Here is a 24042-nt window from a genome sequence, read left to right as displayed (position 1 = left end):
ATAGGTTTTGTAGTTTGAGATTAATTATATATGGGTGTAGAGGGGTCAAAAATGACTCCTGATATTAGATGTTGCACACAGGTGTGTACTTATATGTATGCACAAATAATCTAATCTATGGATAAATGGGAAGATTCAGTGTTCAAATTGTAGGCATCTTACATGAATAACATTTCAAATCTTATTGTATTTTGCTTATTTTCTTTCAAAAAACAATCCGAATTCTTTTCTGGCAGCCTGAACACGGCATCATGTCCTGGTTTTCGTGGTAGGTTTTTTCTGTGACAGTGTCTTTCTCTTACCATGAGATGGTGCTGGAACACAACACAAGTGTATCTCCCTGTTTGGAGTCCTACTTGTGAAGTGTAGTGGGTTCTTTTTTTCCCAGATGAACGTGAACGCAGCATCTTGCGTTTCATTCAACCACCAAGTAATTCGACCTAGGATTGTGTTTTTTTTCACTGTTCGATGAAAAACTACAAAACGTTCAAAACACATTCGTCTTGTATAAACATTTTATTTTTCATTTTTTGCTAGTGAGAAGTGATGGTTTGTTTTGAGAGCCGCCGTTGAAGACACAGTAGAGGCAGAATTAGGGCGTCTTTCCTACGTCAACGTTAATTCCTTTGGATCAGGAAGCTCCTGTCAACTCGTCCAAAGATTGTGCGTGCAAGCACAGAGGGATCACTCTTACCGAATTATCCGGCATAAAATATCTTCAGCCAAACTCGGCATCACCTTGTTACGTACTGACACTCACTATGTGACGTCGTTTTAAAAAAAAATAATTTTTTAAAAAGTAACGTTTTTACAGACTTGCCTTTATGTGACGCGAGTGAAAAAGAACAAACAAGCCAATTATGAACATAACAACCCCAAAAAACCTTTGCACAATGAAAAAATATATATCATTATTATGGCTGCCAGGCACTTATTTGTACTATTATCAGATAATTATTTGTGAGGTACATCTTTAAAAAGTAGGTGGTCATAAAAGTAAATTAGTGATTTGTTCAATATATGTTAATTATTGAAGATAATTAGCAATTAGCTGAGAAAAACGTCAGAATTAAAGTATTTATTTGTTTCCCCCCAAAAAATCCACATGTGGCCCTAATCCTCTTCCGTAGTTAAAAAGCCCCCAACAAACAATACAAATTGGGATTTTAATATGAACATTTGACAAAATAACGCATTTGTGAAATAAAAAGAAAAAAGTGTCATATTTAAAACAGTGATGTGATGAATGTGGTTAATAAACGGCGATCCTTTTCAGAAACACACTTCTACGGTATACACTCGGCAGAAGCCGGTCACAATTAGCACAGGGTGGTAGTGATTCCTCTTTCCGGAATAGACGATCTGTGTGTATATGTCTATGCGCGCGTGTGTGCGTATGTATGTGTGTATAGTCCGCTGTTACTCTCCCACTGGCTGTTATGACCTGAGCAGCTACCGGGTCGCTCTCCCCTGTCTCCACTGCTGACCACTGTCTCTAACAGTCTGCCCGTTTCCTCGAAGCCTCTCGCACCTTGAGCACCGTGTTGTTTTATGGTCGCATTGCCGCTACGTTATCCGTGTAGCTGCTAGCCTCCGGGACTAGCTGGCTATCAAAGCAGTGAGTGACAGAGTGGAGCCAGCTGGAAGAACGTTAGCACACAAGCTAATCAGCCTGAAAGACTGAGTCTGGATTATTGTGTTTAATCTTAGAGAGGAGAGCAAGTGACTGCGGCAAAATGAAGATAACCGTGGATTTTGAGGAGTGTTTGAAGGACTCCCCGCGCTTCAGGTGAGTGTTAAGTTGACTAATGAGGATTGTTTTCCTTTTACACTTGTCATTAATTCATATTGACAGGGGGAAAGTATCCAGCTAGCTGCTCCAAGCTAATTAGCAGGATCCAGCTAGCCTGTAGCTGCCTGCTACTATTCTATTTTTGTCTGTAAAGAAAGAAAAGTCGTGGGGCCAAGTCGAGGAGGCAGGGAAACCCAACACAAACTCACTGACGTGTGTGGTGAATCAGGACATATGGTCACTATCGACCTCTGCCACCGCCTGAATGTGAATCATGGGAACAAGGACATATTCTATGTAAAAAGGGATGTGGAGATGTATTACAGTATGTGGCAAGAACTTGCTGCCAGTGTTTTAACATGATTAATATCGCTGATAGAATTGCTCTGATCTAGTATTTTATTAGTCTTTTTGTTTAGTTTTCATACATATGTCACAGCAGATGTGGTTATAAAATATCTTTATTGTGCAAAATAAATATATATCTGCTGCAGTGGACGCTAGCATAGAAGTCAAGAAGGTAGCAGCTTTTTTTAGCCTAGTCTAGTCATTACTCATATTGGCGGATCTTGGCCTGTTTGCAGCTATACGATAATACATTTCAAAGCCAATATCTGCTGATACCAATATCGTGCAGATAATATTGTACATCCTTAGTGTCTATCTATCTATCTGAAAAGCAGAAAAGCTATTAAAATAGCTGCTGATTCATATGTTCTCTGATCTCTGACCTGCTTACGCATTTCTGAGGGTTTGGGTATTTACTATTGTTTTTATCAGTACCTCCCCAAGAAGGTTATGGTTTTGGCCACATTTATTTTCTGATGAGAACTGTATAACTCAAAAGGTAAAGGATGGATTAAAAATCCTTTGTTTTGGCCAAAGGAATAAATGATTACACTTTGGTGGTGATGTGGGAAAGTGAGTGACCTTGTCAGAAGTTTGTGCTCTCTGAGTGCTTTCTCTAGTTTATAAAGTGTTTTTTTTATCCACTGTTAAGTGTAAATGAGCTCCTCAGCAGTTTGGTCAGGCGTTGGCTGCTCATGTGATATTTTCAATAGCAGCATTACTTCTTACATCATCACTCACAACCTCTTTGTTTCCCCTCTTCATCAACTCTTAAAAGTTGCTTAAAATGGGATGTTTGCTCTCAACTTCCTCTATTTTACAGATTTGAGAAAGCGCCTCCCTCCTTCCTCCCTCAGCCCCTGCACCCTCTGCTGTTCCTGTGACATCCTCTCTCACAAAAAAATGAGGAACAGATGTTAGAAAGTTGTTAGCAGAAGAATGGAGTTTTTTTTTTAATCCGAGCCTTTCCTTTGGGATCACATTCAGTGGTCGGAATAAAGGGGAAACATCCCAGTCAGCTGTGACTTGAAGTTGGCTGGTTCAACACTCTGGTGATAAACACCCATGTGTGTTATCTGAAACAGCTGTGTTGACGGGACGTCAGCCGTCGTCATTCAATTTGTAAATGTATCTGCACAGTCTAATTTGGCATTTACTTAAAAAAATATTTCTTAAATACCTGACACCTGATTAGATTTTTCTTAAATGTAAATAAAAAAGTGAATACAGAATGATTGCTGTGGTTCAATAATGGACATGCCCTACTACTGTTTATCTTTTGTCCCTTCCATCATGACCATCATCACTTCATTGATTAAATATGGATAGCACACAGTGCTGAGTCATAGAGGGAAGTTCACAGTTGTCTGCGTTGCCTGATGCTAGAGTTCAGTGAGGAAAGAACTTCAACTGAACCGCAGACAGAGGTTGTGGTGAACAGACAGTGTCTGAAACTGAAACCTTCAACCAAAGTCCATAAATAATATCCACTTTAAAGGATGCTTGTTCCCTGCTGAAAGTCAATTGTTTATCAGATTAATCCCTAATTATCAATAGCCTTTAACGGCCAGTTTCAAATCTATTAAAAACTTTATTGAATTCTGGAAACCTCCAGACATTGTTGGCTGGTTTGCTTGGTCAATTGCCTAATTAGACCACATCTTTAAAAAAATAACAGTGCTGGATTTCAAATTTTGTTGTAATTCTTCTGTACCAGTTTTGGGGGAGAAGTTGCACCTTTTATTATTCTTAATTGTTCACAACTCTGTGAATCTTGTGCCACTTCGGCATAACTCTGGGTCTATGTTCTGTAGCTTGAACAAATGAAAACATGTGTGCAAATATATGACACATATTCCTCAGAATACTGTAAATAACTTAAAGCTAAAATGAAGGAGCAATTTATCAATGTGGGGGACATTATCCGCTAAATAGTCCATAAAACATCTAGCATCTTTAAAGATATAAGACAATTGAAACTAGTTTTTATTATCAAACATCAAAAGATGCCATTTGAAAAGCAGTCACAGAACTGGTCAGTGTAAGATTTATCAGGGTTTATCTCTGTCCCTTTAGTTTTAATGGCATCAAATTGGACTTTTGACCCCATATCAACATTTTAAATACACATGTTTAATCTCTTTAATTTACATTACAGTACATTTCATTTAGCAGATGCTTTTATCCAAAGCGACTTACAAGAAGTGCATTTAAACATTTGGGTACAAATTGAGAAGGCTTCAATTGGAAGTGAAGCCTTCTCCAATGATCCTCTGTAGCTTGTCTGTCACACCTAACGACATAGCCTCATCTCTATCTCCATTTTTTTTTTTTTACCTTTGCCCTCTTTGTCATCTGTCATCTGTCAATGTTTCCTGACATTTAAGTCTACACTGAGTTCATCCGGTTGGGCTGGGACTGATCTGGGGTTTTCACAACACAGTTTTCCACTTTGTGACCACCATCGTTTTTCTGTCATTTTTTTCAACCCCCACTCGTTATGTTTAACCAGAGAAAAAGGCAGTAGGAGAGAAAGAGAGAATAGCTGAAAACATGGAATATACACTAGTGTAGAGCAGCTCTCACTCAACATCTGTTTCCATTTTGGTGTTTACTTTTAACTCTGTGCCAGAGATTCTGGATCCCCCAAATGTAGAGAGGGTTGTTTTCAAGTGGTGATTTGGCACACCCCGCAATTTTTTTGCTCTCATCCTCAGTTGGGAAGCTGTCTTTGGTCATAAACCATGCTATCAGCCCAGAGGAGAGATGCAATAGTGCAAAAATCATGTATTTTTGGCAGTAAACTCTCGTAGCCTAGTTTTCCACTGGAGAGTAGACATTAGACTCAGCCTCGAGAGCTCACTGGCTCCTCTTCAACTATGAGAGTTGAAAATTCCCTTCTGTGATCTGTGGCTTCTCTTTTCCCACATGTGTGTAAGCACAAATGTTGATTCATATTTAATATGCATGTCTAATCTGCATGTTGCTGAAGGAGGCTAATCTGCAGTATATTTAAATATTATATAAGCAAGCAACTACATTGGTTATTTAAGGACAGTGATTTCTGCTGGGGGCTGTGCATCTTCGGTCTTAGGCCATTCGATTTTATTACTGTTTTCATGTCAAGGATTTGACTTGATTCCAAAATGCGTCACAATATAGTGTAGTGTATACTCCGATACTGGTCAAAATCACTAGATCAGAAAAAGAAAAACTTGAAAGCTGATACCATTTTAAAAAAAAAACAAACAAAAAAACAACAAATACCACATTGTTACTTTATTTAGCACACACTGTAAAAAGTACATAAAACAGTTTTATTTTATAGAGAAGCATATTTGTTTCACAATTGGAACATTATGTTTTTGAAATGACTGGTTGTGGCTAGGTGGTAAATGGATTAGTGTCGTTAACAGCTTTGTAAATTAAAATTACTATATAGGTAGATAGACATGAAAAAGAGGTATCGAACCAGTATCCTCAGTGTGTTATGTTCATGCACATCGCTACTTTTTCATCATACAATATAGAGGTGCAACTAATGATTATTTTCATAATCGATTAATCTGTCGATTATTTTCTTGATTAATTGTTTGGTCCATAAAATGTCAGAAAATCTTAAAAAATGATGATTGTGTTCGTCAAACCTGGAAATGACGATGTTCTCAAATGCCTTGTTTTGTCCACAAACCAAAATGATTAACTTTGAATTATTTCTTTGTTATCCAGAGCAAAGAAATTAAGCAATTTTCACATTTAAGAATCTTAAAAGATCGGAAATCTTGTTTTAATCATGAAAAAAGCTTCAAACCAGTTAATCAATTATCAAAATAGTTGTCGATTAATTTAGTAATCGATTAATAATCGATTCATCGATTGTTTCAGCTCTAATTCAATACTAGCAGTCACAAATATATGAACTCAAATATAAATTTGAACCTTTCCTTACATAAGAAATGTAAATGTTCCATCCCCCAAAGTAAAACTAATGATTCTGCAGTGCAAGTGCAGCTTCTTGCAACTGGAAAAATCACTGTGTGTCATCATAATGTGATGTGGCATCTTACAACAAATATTTTTAAGCGTCCCTAATTACTACCCAGTTGACCAAAAGATCATCTGTGAATCTGTTGTTTTGATGATATATCTAGTTGAAATGATAAAACAGAATATGTAATGCCCAGACTAGAAGGGCTAAAATTAACAGCAGCAACATGTTTTTTTTTTCTGATTCTCATCTTAATTATCATCACAGTATTGCTCCCTCCTGATTGGTTTTCTGTGACTGTGAGTTTGGCACAGCTCAATATGAGGTCCTTGGTCAAAGAGCCCCGGCTGCAATTTCCCCTGAGTCACTGACAGCAGCTGTAGCCAGCAGATCACTGTCTCTGCTAATGCTCAGAGCCCAGGGCCCTTATGACGAGTGTTCCTACACCCTGATGAGTTTCCCAGGGGAGTCTTGCCGCAGGCTTGTTGGCATGCTGGGGTTGTTGCAGTTTGATTTAATTAAGCTACAGTCCATTTCCTTGTAATGGTTATTGATTAATTTAATTAACAGCTAATGTTAATTTGCAGACATACACATGGAGGAGATGGTGCATGTGGTGCAATAAGTACACTTTAACATTTTCAGAGCTGTGGCATCTACAAATATAATTATACATGTGTATACATATATGTATGTATATATATATATATATATATATATATATATATATATATATATATATATATATATATATATATATATATATACATACATATATAATATTAATTAATACCACACAGCAGAATTTTCCAAAACCTATGTAAGTGTCTATCTTTAAGTAATGACCTCATCGAGTTGATGTTGTTGAAGCTTGTGGTGGGTTTATCCACTGCAGAACCCCCCCCCCATCACCACTGCTCCACTCCCTAACAATTACAGGATCTACGTCACAGCACTGAAGCTCACGCTATTCTTTGGATTTCCATCCACAGTAGTTGCTCTGACCACCACTGTCGTTTCAGCACTGTGGAATATACCTATAATAGTTCCCAGTGCTCAGATACTATACATTAAACCGGAGATTATAAACGTCAAGGTACCATCATCTTCCAATTTATTTAAAACACTTTTGACGACAAAAGAACTGAAGGGAAGAAGAAAGTGACAAACCTCTGCTTCATATTATAGAAAAACTGTATTTAGAAAACATCAAAGAAATTATGCTGACTGAACTAAATTTGATTAGTTATAGTCATTTTGAAGTGAGCCCCCTTTGGGCAAAAATAATGTTTCTCTAAAATGTCACAAAGTTGAGCGATGTGCTCATTTAAATTTTATAAAATCCAAAGTAATGTCTTCATTTAGCTGTGTTTTGTCCAAACAAGTCCATAACCCAGCGCTGCCTATATTCAAACAAACACAAACAACTGAGTGAAGCCTATAATATAGGTAGCAGATCATAAATTCCATCTGAAACCGATTTGCAGTCAAACAAAACTTAAGAATGTAGAAAACCTTATAAAAGCAAAGTTCAAATAAGTGAGGAGCAGGTGGTCTTTGACTGTGAGCTTCTGTCTTTGAAGGACAGAGTCGTTTGTGCCACACGCCCCTGAAGACTCCTTTGTATTTTCAGAGTAAATTACAAAAGTGCTTGACGACTTCATTCCTGCATGCAGAGTGCACACAGCCTGGCTGTTGGCAGCAGGCCAACAACCACACAGAGCCAGAGAGGTCTTTTTACTCTTTGTTTTGGATCATGGTCAGTGAATCACGAAGAAAGAATTAGCTGTCTCCGTTTTTAAAGAAGGTATTACTCCATAGCCATGGCGCTGACTAACAGGTGGGGGGCAACTGGAACAGAAAGTGGTGGTGGTGGTGGTTGGAACTGGAGGAATTTTAGTCACCCACTTTGAAAGTAACACAATTTTATGTGATTATTTACTTGAAGTAACTACAACAACTTAAGCTACCTGGCAACACAGTGTAGTGCCATCTCAACCCAACAAGCCAATAAAAGCATAGTTTGAGATAAAACTTTATTGGCCAGCTGATATTCCATTAAATGCATCATCATGCGTTTTATGAATGGTGAGTGGTGGTGGGATGCGGGTGTGTTTATGGGACAGCAAAAATACTGTTTGTGTAGTTTGGCTAATATTCACAGTGTTAGCTCCTGTAGCCCTCTTTCCTTGGAAGTCACCTGTGCTATTGAGTATGGCAAATCACCTGCTTCTCTCTATAGTGTACTACTTTGAGTCATGTAAATGCAGATTTACATTTTTGTTCATGTATTAAAAATCAAATCTCAATTCAAGTCATCACATACACAATCACATTTAGTGAAGGGTGTGTTTTCAGTAGCTGAATTATTTAATAAAATAATAATAAAATAATACCTCGTAAGAAAAAGATGGCTGTATAAATATGCTGCAGTACTGCATTTTGTGAAATGTTGTGCTTCTCCTTAGGGAGCAATTTGAGCTGGTTGAAAGTGTATTAAAATTCACCAAATCAATATATTTCAAAGTTAAAGTGCTAGTTTAGCAGGTGTAGTTCAGCTGGTGACAGGTATAAAAACATGAATAAAGTAGAGTGATAATTGAAGAGACATGGTAATGAGACATGATGAACCCTGTTGTGTGGTGTAATCATTCTTTATTTACCAGACTGTTATTATAGAAGCAGGTGGCTTGTGTTCTGGATGTGCAGTGTTGTAATCCTCCTCCATCTGTCTTATGTTGTGGATCAGGATCATTTTGTGTGGTCTTAGTCATCTCTATAAGCGAACTAGGATCCAAACATTTCATTAGTGATGCTGAAATAGGTGTTGATGTTGCTGAAGCTTTTCTACTACTATGTCATGGGCTTTATTTAGCATTATACCTTCACCCTCACACTGAAATGGTACTAAAATCAAAACATCATGTTCCCTAATTTATAATGTTTAATGTAGGGAAAAGGTAGTGATCACACGCTATTCCACAGTGCGATTTGCTCTTACCAGCCAAGCTTTGTCACAAAATCAAACTCTGTAGTGACTGAAAATTGAGCTGTTCACTTAAATGCCCTTTTATTTGACAGTTGTTTTGTCAGGAGCTTGAATAGACTGAACCATAAAAGTGACATTTAATTATTTGTATATGAGATTAGACCCGAAACATTTTCTTGAAAAAAAAAATTGAAGTTTTGGTATCCAACAAAATGATTAGTTGTGTTGTCTACAGAAATAGACATAGAGTGGACTACTGTGGGATTTGTGGATTTATCACACTACAGCTGTCAGGATCCAGGACTTAATTTCATGTTTCAAAACAAAATGCAGTAATATTGCTGTTACAAAACACCTCAAAATAGAAAGTGTCACCAATGTGATATAGCCTTTATGGACACTAGTGTCCATTAAGGCTTTTAGTGTGTCATTTTGGTTGTAATGTAAATGTCTTTTGTATCTTGAATTTAATGTGTGTTTTTTTGATACAAGAGCATTTTCAAACCTGTCTGACAATTAAGCATCATCGCACCACTGATTACATCTCCTCCTTATAAACCCACATGTTTGTCTGTTGCTTGGCTGTGGCTGCTCCATATCAGATGTTTAATCGGAGAAAAAATATACCTGTAGAATCTGGGCTATGTTCTTATCATCTAGTCTGCATTATACCACCATGTGGGCTCTTCAGAGATGCAATTTTGTTATGACCATAATGCATTGCTGTTGTGATAACATTTGTTATCACAGCACTTTGTGAATGTGATCTCAGTTTGTCTGAGTGTAGGGTTTCTTGAATATTGGGAAATATGCCTGAATATTTGATGATGAATGCATAGACCTTTCATTTTCTGAGAGAATTCAGATCATTTCTGGCCCCACTGACAGAGAGCAGCATTTTCATCAGCACACTCTTGATTCCCTTTAATCTGAATGATTTTAGTGACTTAATACTCAACTTAGTGAAATGAATTTAAACTAGTTATGTGCACCCATTACTGTGCTATTACAGTTTATGTAGGTGTAGTGTCCTTTGATCAAATCTGTAAACTAAAAACAAACTTCTGCTCCACAGTTTACCCTCTTCATTATCATGTTGCAAGAACTTGGAATAAAGAGATTTGAGCATTGTTTATCTCAAGCTTTGAATAAACCATGTTATATCTTTTTGAAACCTAATCAACTGAGAAACAACTGAAGCACCTTGTAGTGTAAATACCAAACCAAGAGCATCATTGTTCGTTTGACTTGCAGAAATACAACAGACTTCTTGCTAGTTAAACCAACAAATAGGCTACATTTTGCAGATAAAATTAAACCGCATATGAACAGTCTTTGTGGACTTTGCCATGGCTGTGGTCTTAGGTTACTTGGTGGGTAGAATTTGTCCTCAAAGTGCTCTAGCTTAAGCTTTTAATTTCCACAAGAGCGACTGATGGATCTGTTTTCATCCAATTAATGTTCCCATCCCTATTCTCTCAAATTCCACGTGATTAATAGTCTGACAACTTCCATTTAAGCCTTTACATTCATCAAATGTATTTCAAAGAATATTTGAATTATAAATTCTACTTTTGTAATCTTCCCAGAATCCTTGGATCCTAATGGGAGTCATGCATAAAACCTAACTCGTGGTATGTAGCTGCTAGTATTGAAAGAGTGTTTGTTCAGCAGCAGTGTAACAGGATGTGGAATTTAATGTTTTTAAAGTGTAAGTATGTGTGTGAAAAGCATGATTCCCTTGTACTCGCTTCCTTTCTTCCTTATTATCTAAACTAAGGTTGGGCATGTTCCAAGGTCAGAGCTGTGAGGTAACGGCCCAGATTTTCATTTTGTGAGGGGCCCCTCCTTTTCTTGTCCGCGTTCAGCTCTTTCACAAGTTTACACATGGAGGGCATAGACCGTTGTTCATATGGATATCCCAGCCTAATTTTTTGTAAACCATTAATTTTGCAGTATAAAATGACAGCTCAGTCACAGTGTTTTTTTTTTTTACCTATTTAACCATATTCACATGTGAGAGCTGCCAATACAGCAGGTATTTTGTTGCCCCCAAGTAGCTACACTGAAGCAGCAGGTTGGATCAGGTGATATAATCAAGGACAATAGGGGTGTATGAATTAAAAACAAAAACAGAAGAGTAATACTGCTGAGCCAATGATAGTGGTTTGCACTCACTGCTTTTGTAGTCACTGCATATGTAACAGCAAAAATGCCCTGTCTATAAATAAAGAAATAAACAAGAACAGTCTCCTGAAGTCAGCCATTAGAGACTTTTTGCTGAACAGTCATTAAATAAATGGACTTTGCCTGTAGCAACTGACAAACAGTGCTCATAACATGCTCTGTAGATTTTGACCAGGGCTGATGTCTGTGAAAGAACCAAGCTTTTAATTGCTTTTGACTCTGTTTCTGCCTTCCTTATTTTATTTCTGCTTGCAAGTAGATTCTGATGGTAATAAATTGTAAAATCAGCTCTGTGTTGCTGTTCCTACGAGGCAAGCAGTTTACTTAAAAAAGTTGTTTTTAAAATATTAGGTACATATCGTACAACAAATCAGTTCAGTCTTGTTATTAAAGTGGTAGTGTGTAACTTTTTAATATATAAACAAATGTTAGTTACATTCAAACCGTTGTCAAAGGAGTTTACACGATACTGATTAAGCCTATCGACTCCACACACTTCTCTTTGTGTTTTTCCAATATAGCAGTGTTTTGTTTCTGTGTCTGTAGAGATAAGAGTTATTTGTTTTTCATCACGACTGATGATGGAAGCCTCAGAGTTACTCTAATAAAGTGTGACTGCAGTAAACTTAAGGTAAAATTAATTATCCATGATTCTCTGAAACATGAGTAATGTTGAAAAAGCAAACGTAAGGTTAAGAAATTAATAAATAATCCTGTTCTCCGAAACATGAGTAAAGTAATGTGATACCGAAGTTGATTAATTAATTTTCCCCAAGGTATACTCTTATGTAAGAATACTTCCATTTTGTTTGGATGTTTACCATGTATAGCTGATATATTCCTTTGTTTATTTTTTCTTGAGTCTATCTATTTATCTATCTATCTATTAATTTGCAAAGTCCTTATTTTTTTCCCCATTGTCTACTATTAATCTTGACATGGTGCTTCTTGCTGCTTTGACATTTATGTTTCCACAAATGCAGCATAATGACGGCTCACATAGTGCAACATCAGCTCAAATTTTATTTGCTCATTCCTGAGGTCAGTAAAATGTGTTGAATATAGCACGCAGCCTACCCTTGTGTTGTGTGGTTAACCTGAAATCATTATTTTCTGCTGATATGTCCTTGTGTAATGTAAAATAAAAAATACCTCTATTTAACACTATTTATAGTGGTTGCATTTGTGTTAATTGATTACCTTTATTGCTCCATTGTCTGTTGTTTAAAAAAAGATAATCCACTTATTCCTTGACTGAAATAAGGACAGCGTAACATGTACAATGCCATCATTTGTCACAAAGTTGGGTAGGGAGATTCATTCACCAAGCCTGTGCTATGATGAGGTTTTTGAGCTTCTTCCCCTGACGCTTGTGGCACTTGATCCTGTGGAGAGCCAAGCTGTGCATTGTCAGGTTTTAAAGGGCACAGTGCCAGACCCGACTCCAGCCCTGCGGCATTACCCAAAATGGCAGCTCTCAGTTTGGCTGCCTCTAATGGAGTGTGTGTCCGTCTGTCTACATGTGTTAGTGACAGTACTTCACAAGTACATACTATCGTGTATTACAGTTGGTAGTTCTCAGAGGGTATAAGTGTAGCATATGGGAAATTTGGTGAGGCTGAACTGTGACATTTAACTCTTACTATGATACTTATTATGATCTTGCACATGGCCACTGTGTTAGGTACACAGGACTCCTGAGTAGTAACTGGTGTGGTCTTCTGCTGCAGTATCCCATTAACTGTTGTAAATGTTGTGTGCCAATTCTTATGTGAGTTTCTGCTGTGAGGTAGTGTTGCCTGTCTTTCAGTTTGAACCAGTCTGGCTATTGGCATCAACAAGACATTTTTGTCCAGAGAGCTACACCTCACTGGATTTTTTTTCTTTTTTTTGGACCATTCTCTATCATCCCTAAAGATTGTTACGACCCAGCCCATCTGGCACCAACAATTATGCCAGGTTCAAAATGACTTAAAGCACCTTTCTCCTTTCCCTATTCTGATGCATGGCAGGTCATCTTAAGCATGTCTACATGACCAAATGAACGAGTCGCTGCCATGTGATTTGGCTGGCAAGATATTTGCATGAACAAGCAGTTGAACAGGTGTACCTTATAAAGTGGCGAGTGAGTGCACACTTCAGATATATGTGCTGCTGTTTTAGCAGGAATGTATGGAACGATCACCCCATGGTAAATGGGGAAGCTGGTATAAATGTGGCTGAGATGTTAAACCATATTGACAGTGTTTGTTGTGCACATGCTGTTTCCCCTGCAGTGTCTGAGTTAATAAAGCATACAAACACATTTCAGTGTCACTGCAGTTGATGGCACTGGGTCATGTCTACAGTGTATTTCAATTATTCAATTTTTCTGTCTCCACAGAGCCACTATAGAGGAAGTGGAGGGGGATGTGTGCGAGTTGGAATCCAAGCTCGACAAAGTGAGTACCACCCATGAAAAACATTGGCTAATTGTTCATTTGTCGTACCGTGTGAACTGGTTCTTCAGAGGCCATCCTGTGAGTGGACACATGTACTTCTTTTTAGAGGATTGCCTTTGAGTTACACTTTAATGTAGACACTGTCCATCTGTCTTGCACTTTATGAAATATATGGGTGTCGTGTGTATGTGTTTTGAAAGTGTATGAGGAAATATCAGTTACACTGTTACATAATTTTAACACATTTCTCTCACTCACTGCAGTGTTTGAGACTTGCCAGTAATTCTGAAAACTGAGTAAATGTAAAAAGTGGAGTAGACATATCTATTTTTAAAATAGTATAGTGAAAAATAAACAAGATGTTAAAGTTAATTTACCTGTGCATATTTAATTAACACTGAAAGTTGAAATTTTTTCATCAAATGTCACATTTTGTTTATTGTATTTCTTGAATTTTATTGTATGCTAATGCTGGTTATTACTGTTTTTTCTTTTCTTTTTTTTTTTACACTTCTTGTTATTGTTTGTGTGGATTGTGATTTGCTGCATGTGAGCCCCATTCCATATGTTTTGGCCTTTCCATGCTTGACATTTTCAGCAAATCCAGCTATTACACAGCAATCCCTGTTTTTAATGGCAGTATTTCTTAGCTTTTTTGGGCTATTTCCTGTTGCTGGTTTAAATGACATTCCCACAAGAATTCATTTCACTCATTGTTCTCAAATTAACTAGACCAAAGTAATAAACTAACCACACAATAGAGTGGTAATGTATAGTCATGCTCATTCCACACAGTACTGGGAGTATATTCAGCAGCTGAAGTTGAGGCCTTGAGTTTAGAAGATCACTGTACATTGTTCCTGGACACACAGTCTAACAGATCACACCCTCTTCCCTACCCTGACTCTGTGACTCAGTCCTGGCTTCACTTCCTCTTGCGCTCTAGAGAAGACGGATCAGGAGAGTGGGCGTGTTTGTGTGTGTATTGTGAGTAAGGTTGTGATTCTGTGTGTGGGATAATACTTTAATTTACTTTAATTTTTCATAACTCAGTGGATTTTTCATAACTCAGTGGATCTCAAACTTTTTATATGTTCCACCTGAGAAAATGTTGAGCTCTTGAAGTGAAGTTATCACCAACATTAAAATAAAGTGGTGTAAATATACCAAGCAAAATTATAAATAAATCTACAAGCATTAAGGGAAGCACTTGGAAATTGTTCTGCCACTATTATTCGATTAATCGATTAATAAATTAATCAACTATAGTCAGCTTTTTTGGTAATCAATTTATCAGTTTGTCAGTGTTTTTTTTTTTAATACTTAAAACAAGCTTTCTGATTTATCAGCTTCTTAAATGTGGGTATTTTCTGGTTTCTTTGCTCCATGTAACAAAGAAATCATCAAAACTGGATAAGCCATGACACTGGCCTCAGAATAGAGAACATAATTCTCTGTCTTTGTGGCACCAAACATCAATAATTTTTGTCTCTTTATTCTAGCATATCTTTCTTTTTTTCTTCCATAAGCATTTTCTTATTTGTCTTTTTCTCTCTAGTTGGTGAAGTTGTGTATCGGGATGATTGATGCTGGGAAAGCCTACAATGCAGCCAACAGGCAGTTTGTTAGTGGGATCCGGGAGCTTGCCCAGCAGTCCACCAGAGATGAGGTCATTGAGGTAAATGGGAAAGACTACATCGCTAGATCTCAAACATAGAATATAATCGTCTTTAATACTTTTGTTACTTTTATTACTTATATATTTTTTTCTTATAGGGACTGGTTAATATAATGAAATAATAGAAACATTTTGACACCTGGCTTAGCTCCCAGATATGAATAAGCATGTATTATACTACCTCTTTTTTTTACATGCAGGTCCTTGTTTGCTCTCTGGAGTAATGATTTCAAATATCAAATTAAATCTTTATTAAAACAATCAGGCTTGCTAAAAACATGCATTGTCCATTTCCATTTAATCTTGGAGAGCTCAGATGTTTTGTTTTGTTTTGTTTCCTCACATGAATTTTTTTCATGGCAATGCAAGAACTTCCTGTCTGTCTTTGTCCACTGTCTCTCCCTTAGATCCCTTAGAACTGTAGCCACTGCATATATATTGAGAGAAACTTAACCAAAAAAATTCCTTCCCAAGTACTATTGTGTCTCCCAAAAAAAATAAACGTGGTTTCACTATAGCCATATCCATCTGATGGAAGAGTGTGTGTCTGTGTGGGCATGTCTGAGATTTAGCATTTGGCTGAAATTTGCATTTTCCTCCCTATATTATTTGCACGGCCTACTACTTCACCCTCTTAATTTTGTATCTGTTCTTATAGTGACGGCCTGTCTTTGCCTTCATGGCTATCCTTTTCTCTTCACAGTCCAGTCTCACAAAGTTTGCCGAGAGCCTGCAGGAGATGATCAACTATCACACGGTATGCTATCATTGCTATGTGAGATTGGATGTATTATCCACATTTTCTTTTCATCTTGACAGCTGTGTGACGACAAAGCTCAGCTGATCTAATAATCTAGGACTGCTCTTTAACTGAGTTGAGGAAAGGAGACAGATAAGATTTCATATTACTTTTGTGAAGCAGAGTTTCAGAGTTACTGAAAACGTGTTCGCCTGCATAGCAAACACTGCCCTCCATAAAAAGTGGTTAAAAGAAAGACTTTTGGGTCAGATGCAAGGGGTAAACAAATGTCATAGTCCTCCATGAATTAGAGTGTTTATCTGTTGAAATGAATCATACCTCACTGAAGCAAACAGGGTCATAGTAAGCCTTTTATGACATGTTTATTATCAATTAGACAGCTGATACACTAAACTGCCTACTATTTAATTTAGGTAGGTTTTTTGTCGGCTCTTTCCCTGAAATTTCTTGTTGGTTTCTTCAGTTGTCAGTATCTAATCAGTGACGTTTAAAAATGGAGACGCAACTTTCCTCTATAAGCAACCCCATTAAGACGTACTAAAGCAGATAAAAGAGAAGGGGTGAGTTGTAGGCTCTTGTTCCACTTTGAAAGTCTCTCCTTTAATGTCATCTCTTCAGGTCTTCAGCAATTAGTTTCTTTGACCAGTCCCTTAAAAGCCTCCAGCAGTGCCTGTGACTCAACGATGGAGACTGTGGTCACGTCAGCTGACTGTCATATTGGTTTTTACCACTCAGCGATCTGCCAGCACATGATCCCTTCAAACACAGTTCTCAATCTGTTTTTCACTGGTCCCTTCTCCCAGCCACACTAGTTATATTGTCTTATCTGGCCATTAAATCCTATTGAAGCCCCTTTGAGAGAAAAGTGAGGAAGAGGAAAGCCTTTTGCGTGGGAGCCTGTTTTTAAGGAGGCATGGAGGTTAATGAGGGTATGACTCACATCCCCGAGTAAACGAATCTCGTCATTTTGCATGTTTATGTCTTTATGAGGGGAGTTTACAGTCAGCTGGTTTGTATAATTACCTGCCAAATTGCACACTGTGATGTTATCACGATATCTCTTAAGCACAGTTACTGAATGCTGACTAGTTAAAAAAATGTGTGTTTGTCTGTAAGGTGAATATATTAATCAGCTTTTTGATAAACTTTTATAGTGGCTTTTTTTTTCCCAAAGAGTCTTTTTCTTTCTTCACAGATATTATTTGATCAGGCCCAGAGATCAATCAAGACCCAGCTCCAAACATTTATCAAAGAGTGAGTATTAACTGAGTTGAATATGACAAACAAAGCTTATTTATTCTCAGAGCACACAGAGAGTTTTAAAGAATTACCTAAATGCACTTTTCTGTGTCAACTGTGAGAACAAGGCACATGTAAGGATTTAAGACTATTGTATAAGTAGTGAAGCAAACATAATTTTGAAAAACTCAATATTTAAGGATCATCAATTGTATTATGTCTTTGTTGATTTCCCATTTATACTCCCCAATTGTAAATATCATTGTGTATTACCAACACACTTCTTTTCCTTTTTTGCTAGTGACCTACGCAAGTTCAAAGAAGCAAAGAAGCATTTTGATAAAGTGAGTGAGGAGAAGGAGACTGCACTGATAAAGAATGCTCAAGCACCTCGCAACAAGCAGCATGAGGTGGAGGAGGCCACCAACATCCTCACTGCCACACGCAAGTGCTTCCGACACATTGTCCTTGACTACGTCTTACAGGTTGGCCAAAAATATTCAATGGTTTTAAATACAGTGTTGTACAAGTTGTTTTTTACCAAGAAAACTCTCACTGGTAGATTTGTATATTAGGTTTCAGGGGATTCCTTCAGTTTAGAGAAAATTCTTATCATCCAAATTTTTATTTATTTGTGAACTACTGACTTAGTGAAAAAGTCACTGATTCCTATCAAAGACTGAAAGTTTGAATACAGAAATAAGCTGGTGTGTTTGAAAGAGGCGTTAACATTTTGTAGACAATCAAACAAAACAGGGAATGTTTTTCTCTCCACTAACATATGTTGTGAGTTGGTGTAATACAAAAATGTTTTAGATTGATGACATGCAGCAAGCTTTAATAAAAAAGCTGAGCTGCACACCATAGCCAACATTTCAATATGGACCTGAATCTGCTGAGTCAGGATTAAAAATGCTGATGTGGCACAGACAAGAATGAACCACAGCTGCATTTGATTGTTTCGTCCAACGTGAGATGTCCATTTTTATCCATGCAATGTTTCAGTTTTACACATCTGAGTGGATTTAGCAGCTCAGCAGAACATGGATTGTGTTCCTCTTAAATTCACATTTTTAGGGAAAAATTACTTCAATTTTTCATATCTATTATTACATATGTCTATGTTTTATTTAAATAAAGCATAAATATAGACTTCCTTATACTCTTTTCAATCTCTTCAACTCTATTTAATGACCTTTGGCAGTGAGAAGTGCTTATATATCACTTAATATGTCAGCAGCTTAGTCCTCTTGGCTGCTGTAGGCTTGATGACTATGGGCCGCCTAGTCTCATAAGGATGGTGCCAGGCCTGTTATTGAATCTCCCTTCAAAGAACAGACAATGCTTCACGGCCGCAGTTCATTCCAAAATTAGATCGCGAAAAGGAACCCAAAAGCACAATCCAAAATAGGTGTGTCTCGTCTTTTCCCGTGGCCTGCTACATAATCAGTGGCTCATAAAATGAAGTATGGCTGTGAGAAATTAGTTTTTTTATCTTGTCTGTTTGTGTGCTTATTGGAAATCTATAGGCCCAACAGCTAGCATAGCTGATTTAAATGGGTTAATATAAGAACAACACTAAGTTCAACACTTAGTGTTGTGCTGTCAGCACTTTTACAATTCATCCAACTTGTGCAGCTATCCTTGCAGGAAATGTTTGCAGTCGATGTTAGCTTCATTTTAGATTGTTTTTGTGGCATTTTGCTTAATTATACAGTGCACAGTTTACAGTGACGTGCAAGATGGTGGAAGGAGAGGAAAATAAACAAGAGGGGTTGTAAGCTGGACTTGCATTCATGACATTTTAAGAATGGAGTATGCCTGTTTTACACTGCTGTGCCACGTAGAGCTGGATAAAAAAATACTAAACTAAAATTCAGGTTTGCTTTAGTGACTGCTATCAAACTCGAAAAAAAACACATGAAAATGTAATGAGATGAACAACAAACCTGAAATTAGCCATGACTAAATAGGGACTAATTTAGGCCTAAATTTCCTCCAAATGTTGTGTCCTCACAGTCCTACAAGTGTGCAATTACTTCAACCTACCAACCAATTACCAACCAAATGCTCGTAAATTTTGCCTGTGGCTTTTGTGTTTGATGCCACATTTGCACTTTGTCAGTTAAACAGCCATAGTTAGAGGTGCTACTTCAGTCAAAACTTGACTGTGATCAAGAGAAAGAGGAGACTTGTAAAGTTGTGATGCAGCAGTTGCTGGGGCTAGTTGTTGGAAAAGTAAACTTCCTTCCTTGAGCTGGAGTTACATCTGTGCGTAAACACATGTGGTTAGCGTTGCTAGGAGAAAGGTCCTTGCAATCTACTGCAAGAATAAATATGACTGGCCACAACAAGGATTTTAATTTCTATTCTTAAGCTCATCATGAACACAACAAAGTAAATGAAAGGGTCTGTTATCCTCACGCAAGAAGCAGAGTGATGAAACACCTTTTGAAGCTTCCTTGCTTTTGAACGCATCCATGCATCCACCACACCCATACAGTGACTCTGCAAGTTTTATTAGGTCTTTTCGTCTGTCACATTTAATTCCTCAAGCATCAGTTTGCATGCACAATAAGCCCAATAAGTTATCGGTATCTGCACCGTTAACCATTAATCTAGACAAGTAGTTCATTTGGTAATAAACTCTGGAGTGTCTAACACTCACACATGAGCAGAGAGAGGGAGACGATGAGTGCAGGACAGTATAGATGAGAGAGGCTATTACAGTAGCATCCATAGGTCAAACATTGGGCTCCCCCTGGTGACATATTTAAGAACTACTGTTCAGTATTACTCTTGGAAAATGTGTGATTTTTCAACTTCAGCACAACTGATTTCATGCTTCATGTCTGCTTTCTTTCTCTTGGCTTTTCATTTAGTTTTTGTTTTATGTCTCAATATCTTCCATTATTTTTCATTTTCCTTCCCTCACTTTCTCTCTGTGCTGTACAGTTGTCTCTTAGATGTGATGTTATCATTATATAACTCTCTCTGCGAATATTATGTTCAAGCAGCATCAAATGTCACTGGTAAAAATCTTCTCTCACTGTTTGTTTGTTGCAGATTAATGTGCTACAATCCAAGAGAAGATCAGAAATATTGAAATCTGTAAGTCTGCTTCTTTAACTCTTCTAATGACATATGCATCATGTCTTCGGGGTCTTTGAGCAATTGCTCTCTTCTCCTCAGATGCTGTCCTTCATGCATGCCCACTTGACATTCTTCCACCAAGGATATGACCTCTTCAGTGAATTACAACCTCTTATGAAGCAACTTGGAGGACAGGTACACACTATAAAACACACAAAAAGAGCATTCTAACATTGTTACACAGAAAGATGCTTTTAAATCTAAATGGCACGTTGCCTGTGCCTGAATGCAAATTCTGAAAATTAGCGGAACTTCCAGATATTCCACAGTACCAATACAAAAACACAGGAGGAGAGAGAGAGAGAGTCATTATTTATACATTTCTCTTCAGGGCTGTAAACCAGAGGAAACGTTTCATGTGAGACTTAAATAAAACTAATATCAACCTTCGGAAATTGTACGTAGTAGTGGTACATAGAGATCTTGGGTCTAGTCACAACCTCTTGTTTCTGTGTGTGTATGTGTAAACACTGCCTTCCCTCTGAGTAAGAGGATGGGCTGAATGTGACTTTAAGATATTATCGCAGAGAAGCTGCCGCTGCATTGAGAGGGAATGAGGAAGAGAGCAGCCAGGGGTTGGGCAAGGGTTTTCCTGCAATCAGACTCATGCTGTTGACAGTCAGCTGAGCGAACATGACAAAGAAACACTGGTTGATTCCATTGGGTGTGAAGTAGTTGCTGATGGCTCACATGCTGGGGAAGGAGAAGAGCCAAATGAGAACAAGAACGCTTTCAATAGTCAGCTGAAGGACAAGGAAGAGAGGAGACCAGCCACAGATTCAGCAATCGAGGAGGAGCTGAATGTAGCTTGTAAACATGTTTTTCTGACTTGTGAATCAACCAGAAAATGACAAAAGGAACTCAACAGTGTTTTATTTTACAACATTAAAAAGGCCACTTTGAAAGCCAGATCAAGGTGACCCAAGACAGCTGTCCTCTAAGTTGGATTGGAGAAAAGGTTGTGGTTTCTAACCCTCATTCTCTGAAGTTGGAACATCTAACATCCGTACCGTCAAGAAACTAACTGAAAGAACCAAACCAGGATCAGAAGATGGGGAAGACGGGACCCACTTCAAAAAGCAGATTTTAGGAAGGAATAAGAGGGGAATGTAATCTTATCTAAGCAAAAAGTGATTCAATCAGAATGGAAAGGCATGGACTTTAAGCCTGTGGCTTCAGCACTCAAAAATTTGAAGGAAAGAAAACCATGGATTATGTGACAAAGAGTGACAAGACTGTAAAGACAGAGGGAAAGGGAGCTAGAGGAATGGTTTCAAGCTGATGAAAAACTAAAGCATAGCTGTGCTTTGTGGCTCCCAAGCCTGTCACCCTGAATTTGGAGTAGCACAAAACCGAAGGAAAGGAAGACCACAAGCCGAGCTGTGTGAAGTAGTAACAAAAGGACTGTGGATTATATCTTTACTCTCCATCATGAAGCTGAAGAAGGTGGAGAGGCTGTGCAGGGAGGTGTGGATGAGCTGTCAACAGGTCTGAAAATATGACTTGATGTCTGTGACCAATATAAAGTGATGAAGCGTGGAAATACTACTACTATATTAGAATATATTCTCCAGCAATCGGTTAAAAAGGCGACACTCTGTACTAAACAGTGTGTAACAATTCATTTTCATCATGTGTCAAAAAAATTTATTTAGTATTAATTTCCTGATTTTTTTATTTGGAGAATATTAATACAAAATAAATACCCAAGTTGAACTTGAATGCAGAAGAAGAGTACCTATTTAATTTTTTACGTACAAATAAGTTTTAGGTGAGAAGAAATTATATAAGTGAGCGGTGAGCGTTCATACCCGAGCCTAGTGGATCATAGGAGTATCATGTTCTTGCACAATAATTTTACCAGTGGGGTTGGTTTGGCCTGGGAACAGATGACTGAAAATAAAAACTGCATATCAACCTCTTAGAAATGAGGGAGGAAAATGGTGGTTATACAAAGCGAATGCTGAAAACCAGGTGGATTTTGTAATACTGTGGTTGTAGACCAACAGAGCTGGTACTGTATGTAGCTACAGCTGATAAAGTTTAGAGCAAGTCACTTAAACAAGGAAATGGTGTCGAAGGATTTTAATCCAACCAAGATCAGAAATCTGAAGTTCTATTTGAATGTGTTTGCATGACATCATGCCTCAATGCTTTTTTTTCCATGCCTGCTTCTAAATATAAGCTATTCTACCAAATGCATCTTTCTATGACACAGATGCTGATGGTTGAACATGTGTTGAATTATTATTTTCATTCAGAGGGACATTTTGTTACTTTTCCATGAATCACGCTGCTTGTCATCATGGTTACATGACAGATCTGAGCAGAAACTGAGATTGACCAAAGGGGTGCGTCAGTTTGTGGGTTACAAATCCAGGCAGACTGAATGAAATGTTTGAGACTAATTCTATCTCTGCTGTGATTGTCAGTGGGGGTTGCACAGAAGTTGTAAAGGTATGGTGAGTCATGACATAAAATATGTGGAGACGTACAGTTTTACAGATACTGATGGTAGCAAATTGATAACATGGACTGGATTGGACTAGGTTGTTATGTCATGACGAGGAAAAACATTTCCCATCTGATGCTATCAGCCTGCTGCTTTTTTGCCCACCCATTTCCTCTCTAAACAAAAGAACCAGCTCCCTGAAATGCTGTATTCTCTGAATATATCAGATAGCATTACATTACATTACATGTCATTTAGCAGACGCTTTTATCCAAAGCGACTTACAAGGGAATTGAATACAACCTGCCAGGGGTGGAGTTGAACTTGCGACCATGAAGTCTTTTGCACACAGGGCATCGGTCTTAACCGGTCTTAACCACTGAGCCACTCCAACCCCATATAGCAGCATTTTCATGTCCGTAAGAATTTAGAGGAACAAAGCCCAGTCACTTAGATGTTAATAAGCTTCATGTTACTTTTGCTAAACAAATTTTCACTGTTGCAGACTGCTGGAATTATTTGTAGGTTTGTTAAAAAAACCCAAAAAGAAAAACAGTGCACCCTTAGAAAATAAGTAAAGTGTTGGTTTTGAATTGTCCTCAAGCTTGCATTTGTGGAAGCAATGTTTAGTAAACACACAGCACCTGTTTTAATAAGCCTTGATTGTCACAAATCACTGCCCTGACTAACTTTTATTTCAGGCTCCTAAGTGCTGACAGCGGCACTGGAAAACCTAGTGTTTTTGTTCAGTATTTTTATTATTCTTTAGCTATTTTGATGTCATCACATACAAATCAAAGGGAAACATCACATCAAAGGACAAGGCTTGGAGCCCTATCATACCTTCTTGCAGATCTAATGATTTCTTTTTCTTTCTTTCTTTTTTTTCCTAAATTCCCTTAAATTCCCTTGAAGTGTTGCATAAAGGCAACACTTCAAGCCCATTTCAAATTTACATCTACAAACAATCAACATTGTATATGTTGATTTGAAAGCAGTCAATAACACACATAAT

At 37.7% G+C, this 24042-nt stretch overlaps 1 protein-coding gene across 4 annotated transcripts in view; it reads left to right on the top strand.

Annotated features, from left to right (window-relative positions):
• The first annotated feature begins 1377 nt into the window (after positions 1-1377).
• Positions 1378-24042, top strand: part of LOC122780605 (arf-GAP with coiled-coil, ANK repeat and PH domain-containing protein 2-like) — a 41483-nt gene continuing 18818 nt past the window's right edge. For 3 of the 4 annotated variants that reach the window (XM_044043679.1, XM_044043680.1, XM_044043677.1), the window contains exons 1-8: positions 1378-1789; positions 13688-13745; positions 15304-15423; positions 16127-16180; positions 17379-17437; positions 17724-17907; positions 20489-20533; positions 20615-20710. In XM_044043679.1, the coding sequence (XP_043899614.1) occupies positions 1737-1789; positions 13688-13745; positions 15304-15423; positions 16127-16180; positions 17379-17437; positions 17724-17907; positions 20489-20533; positions 20615-20710 (669 nt within the window). In that variant the 5' untranslated portion in view covers positions 1378-1736. The remainder of the gene's footprint in view (positions 1790-13687; positions 13746-15303; positions 15424-16126; positions 16181-17378; positions 17438-17723; positions 17908-20488; positions 20534-20614; positions 20711-24042) is intronic. The other variant, XM_044043678.1, reaches the window with a different exon arrangement.

Source organism: Solea senegalensis, linkage group LG14, assembly GCF_019176455.1.
Source record: "Solea senegalensis isolate Sse05_10M linkage group LG14, IFAPA_SoseM_1, whole genome shotgun sequence".
Lineage (NCBI taxonomy): Eukaryota > Metazoa > Chordata > Actinopteri > Pleuronectiformes > Soleidae > Solea > Solea senegalensis.
This window is presented reverse-complemented; position numbering and strand designations above follow the sequence as displayed.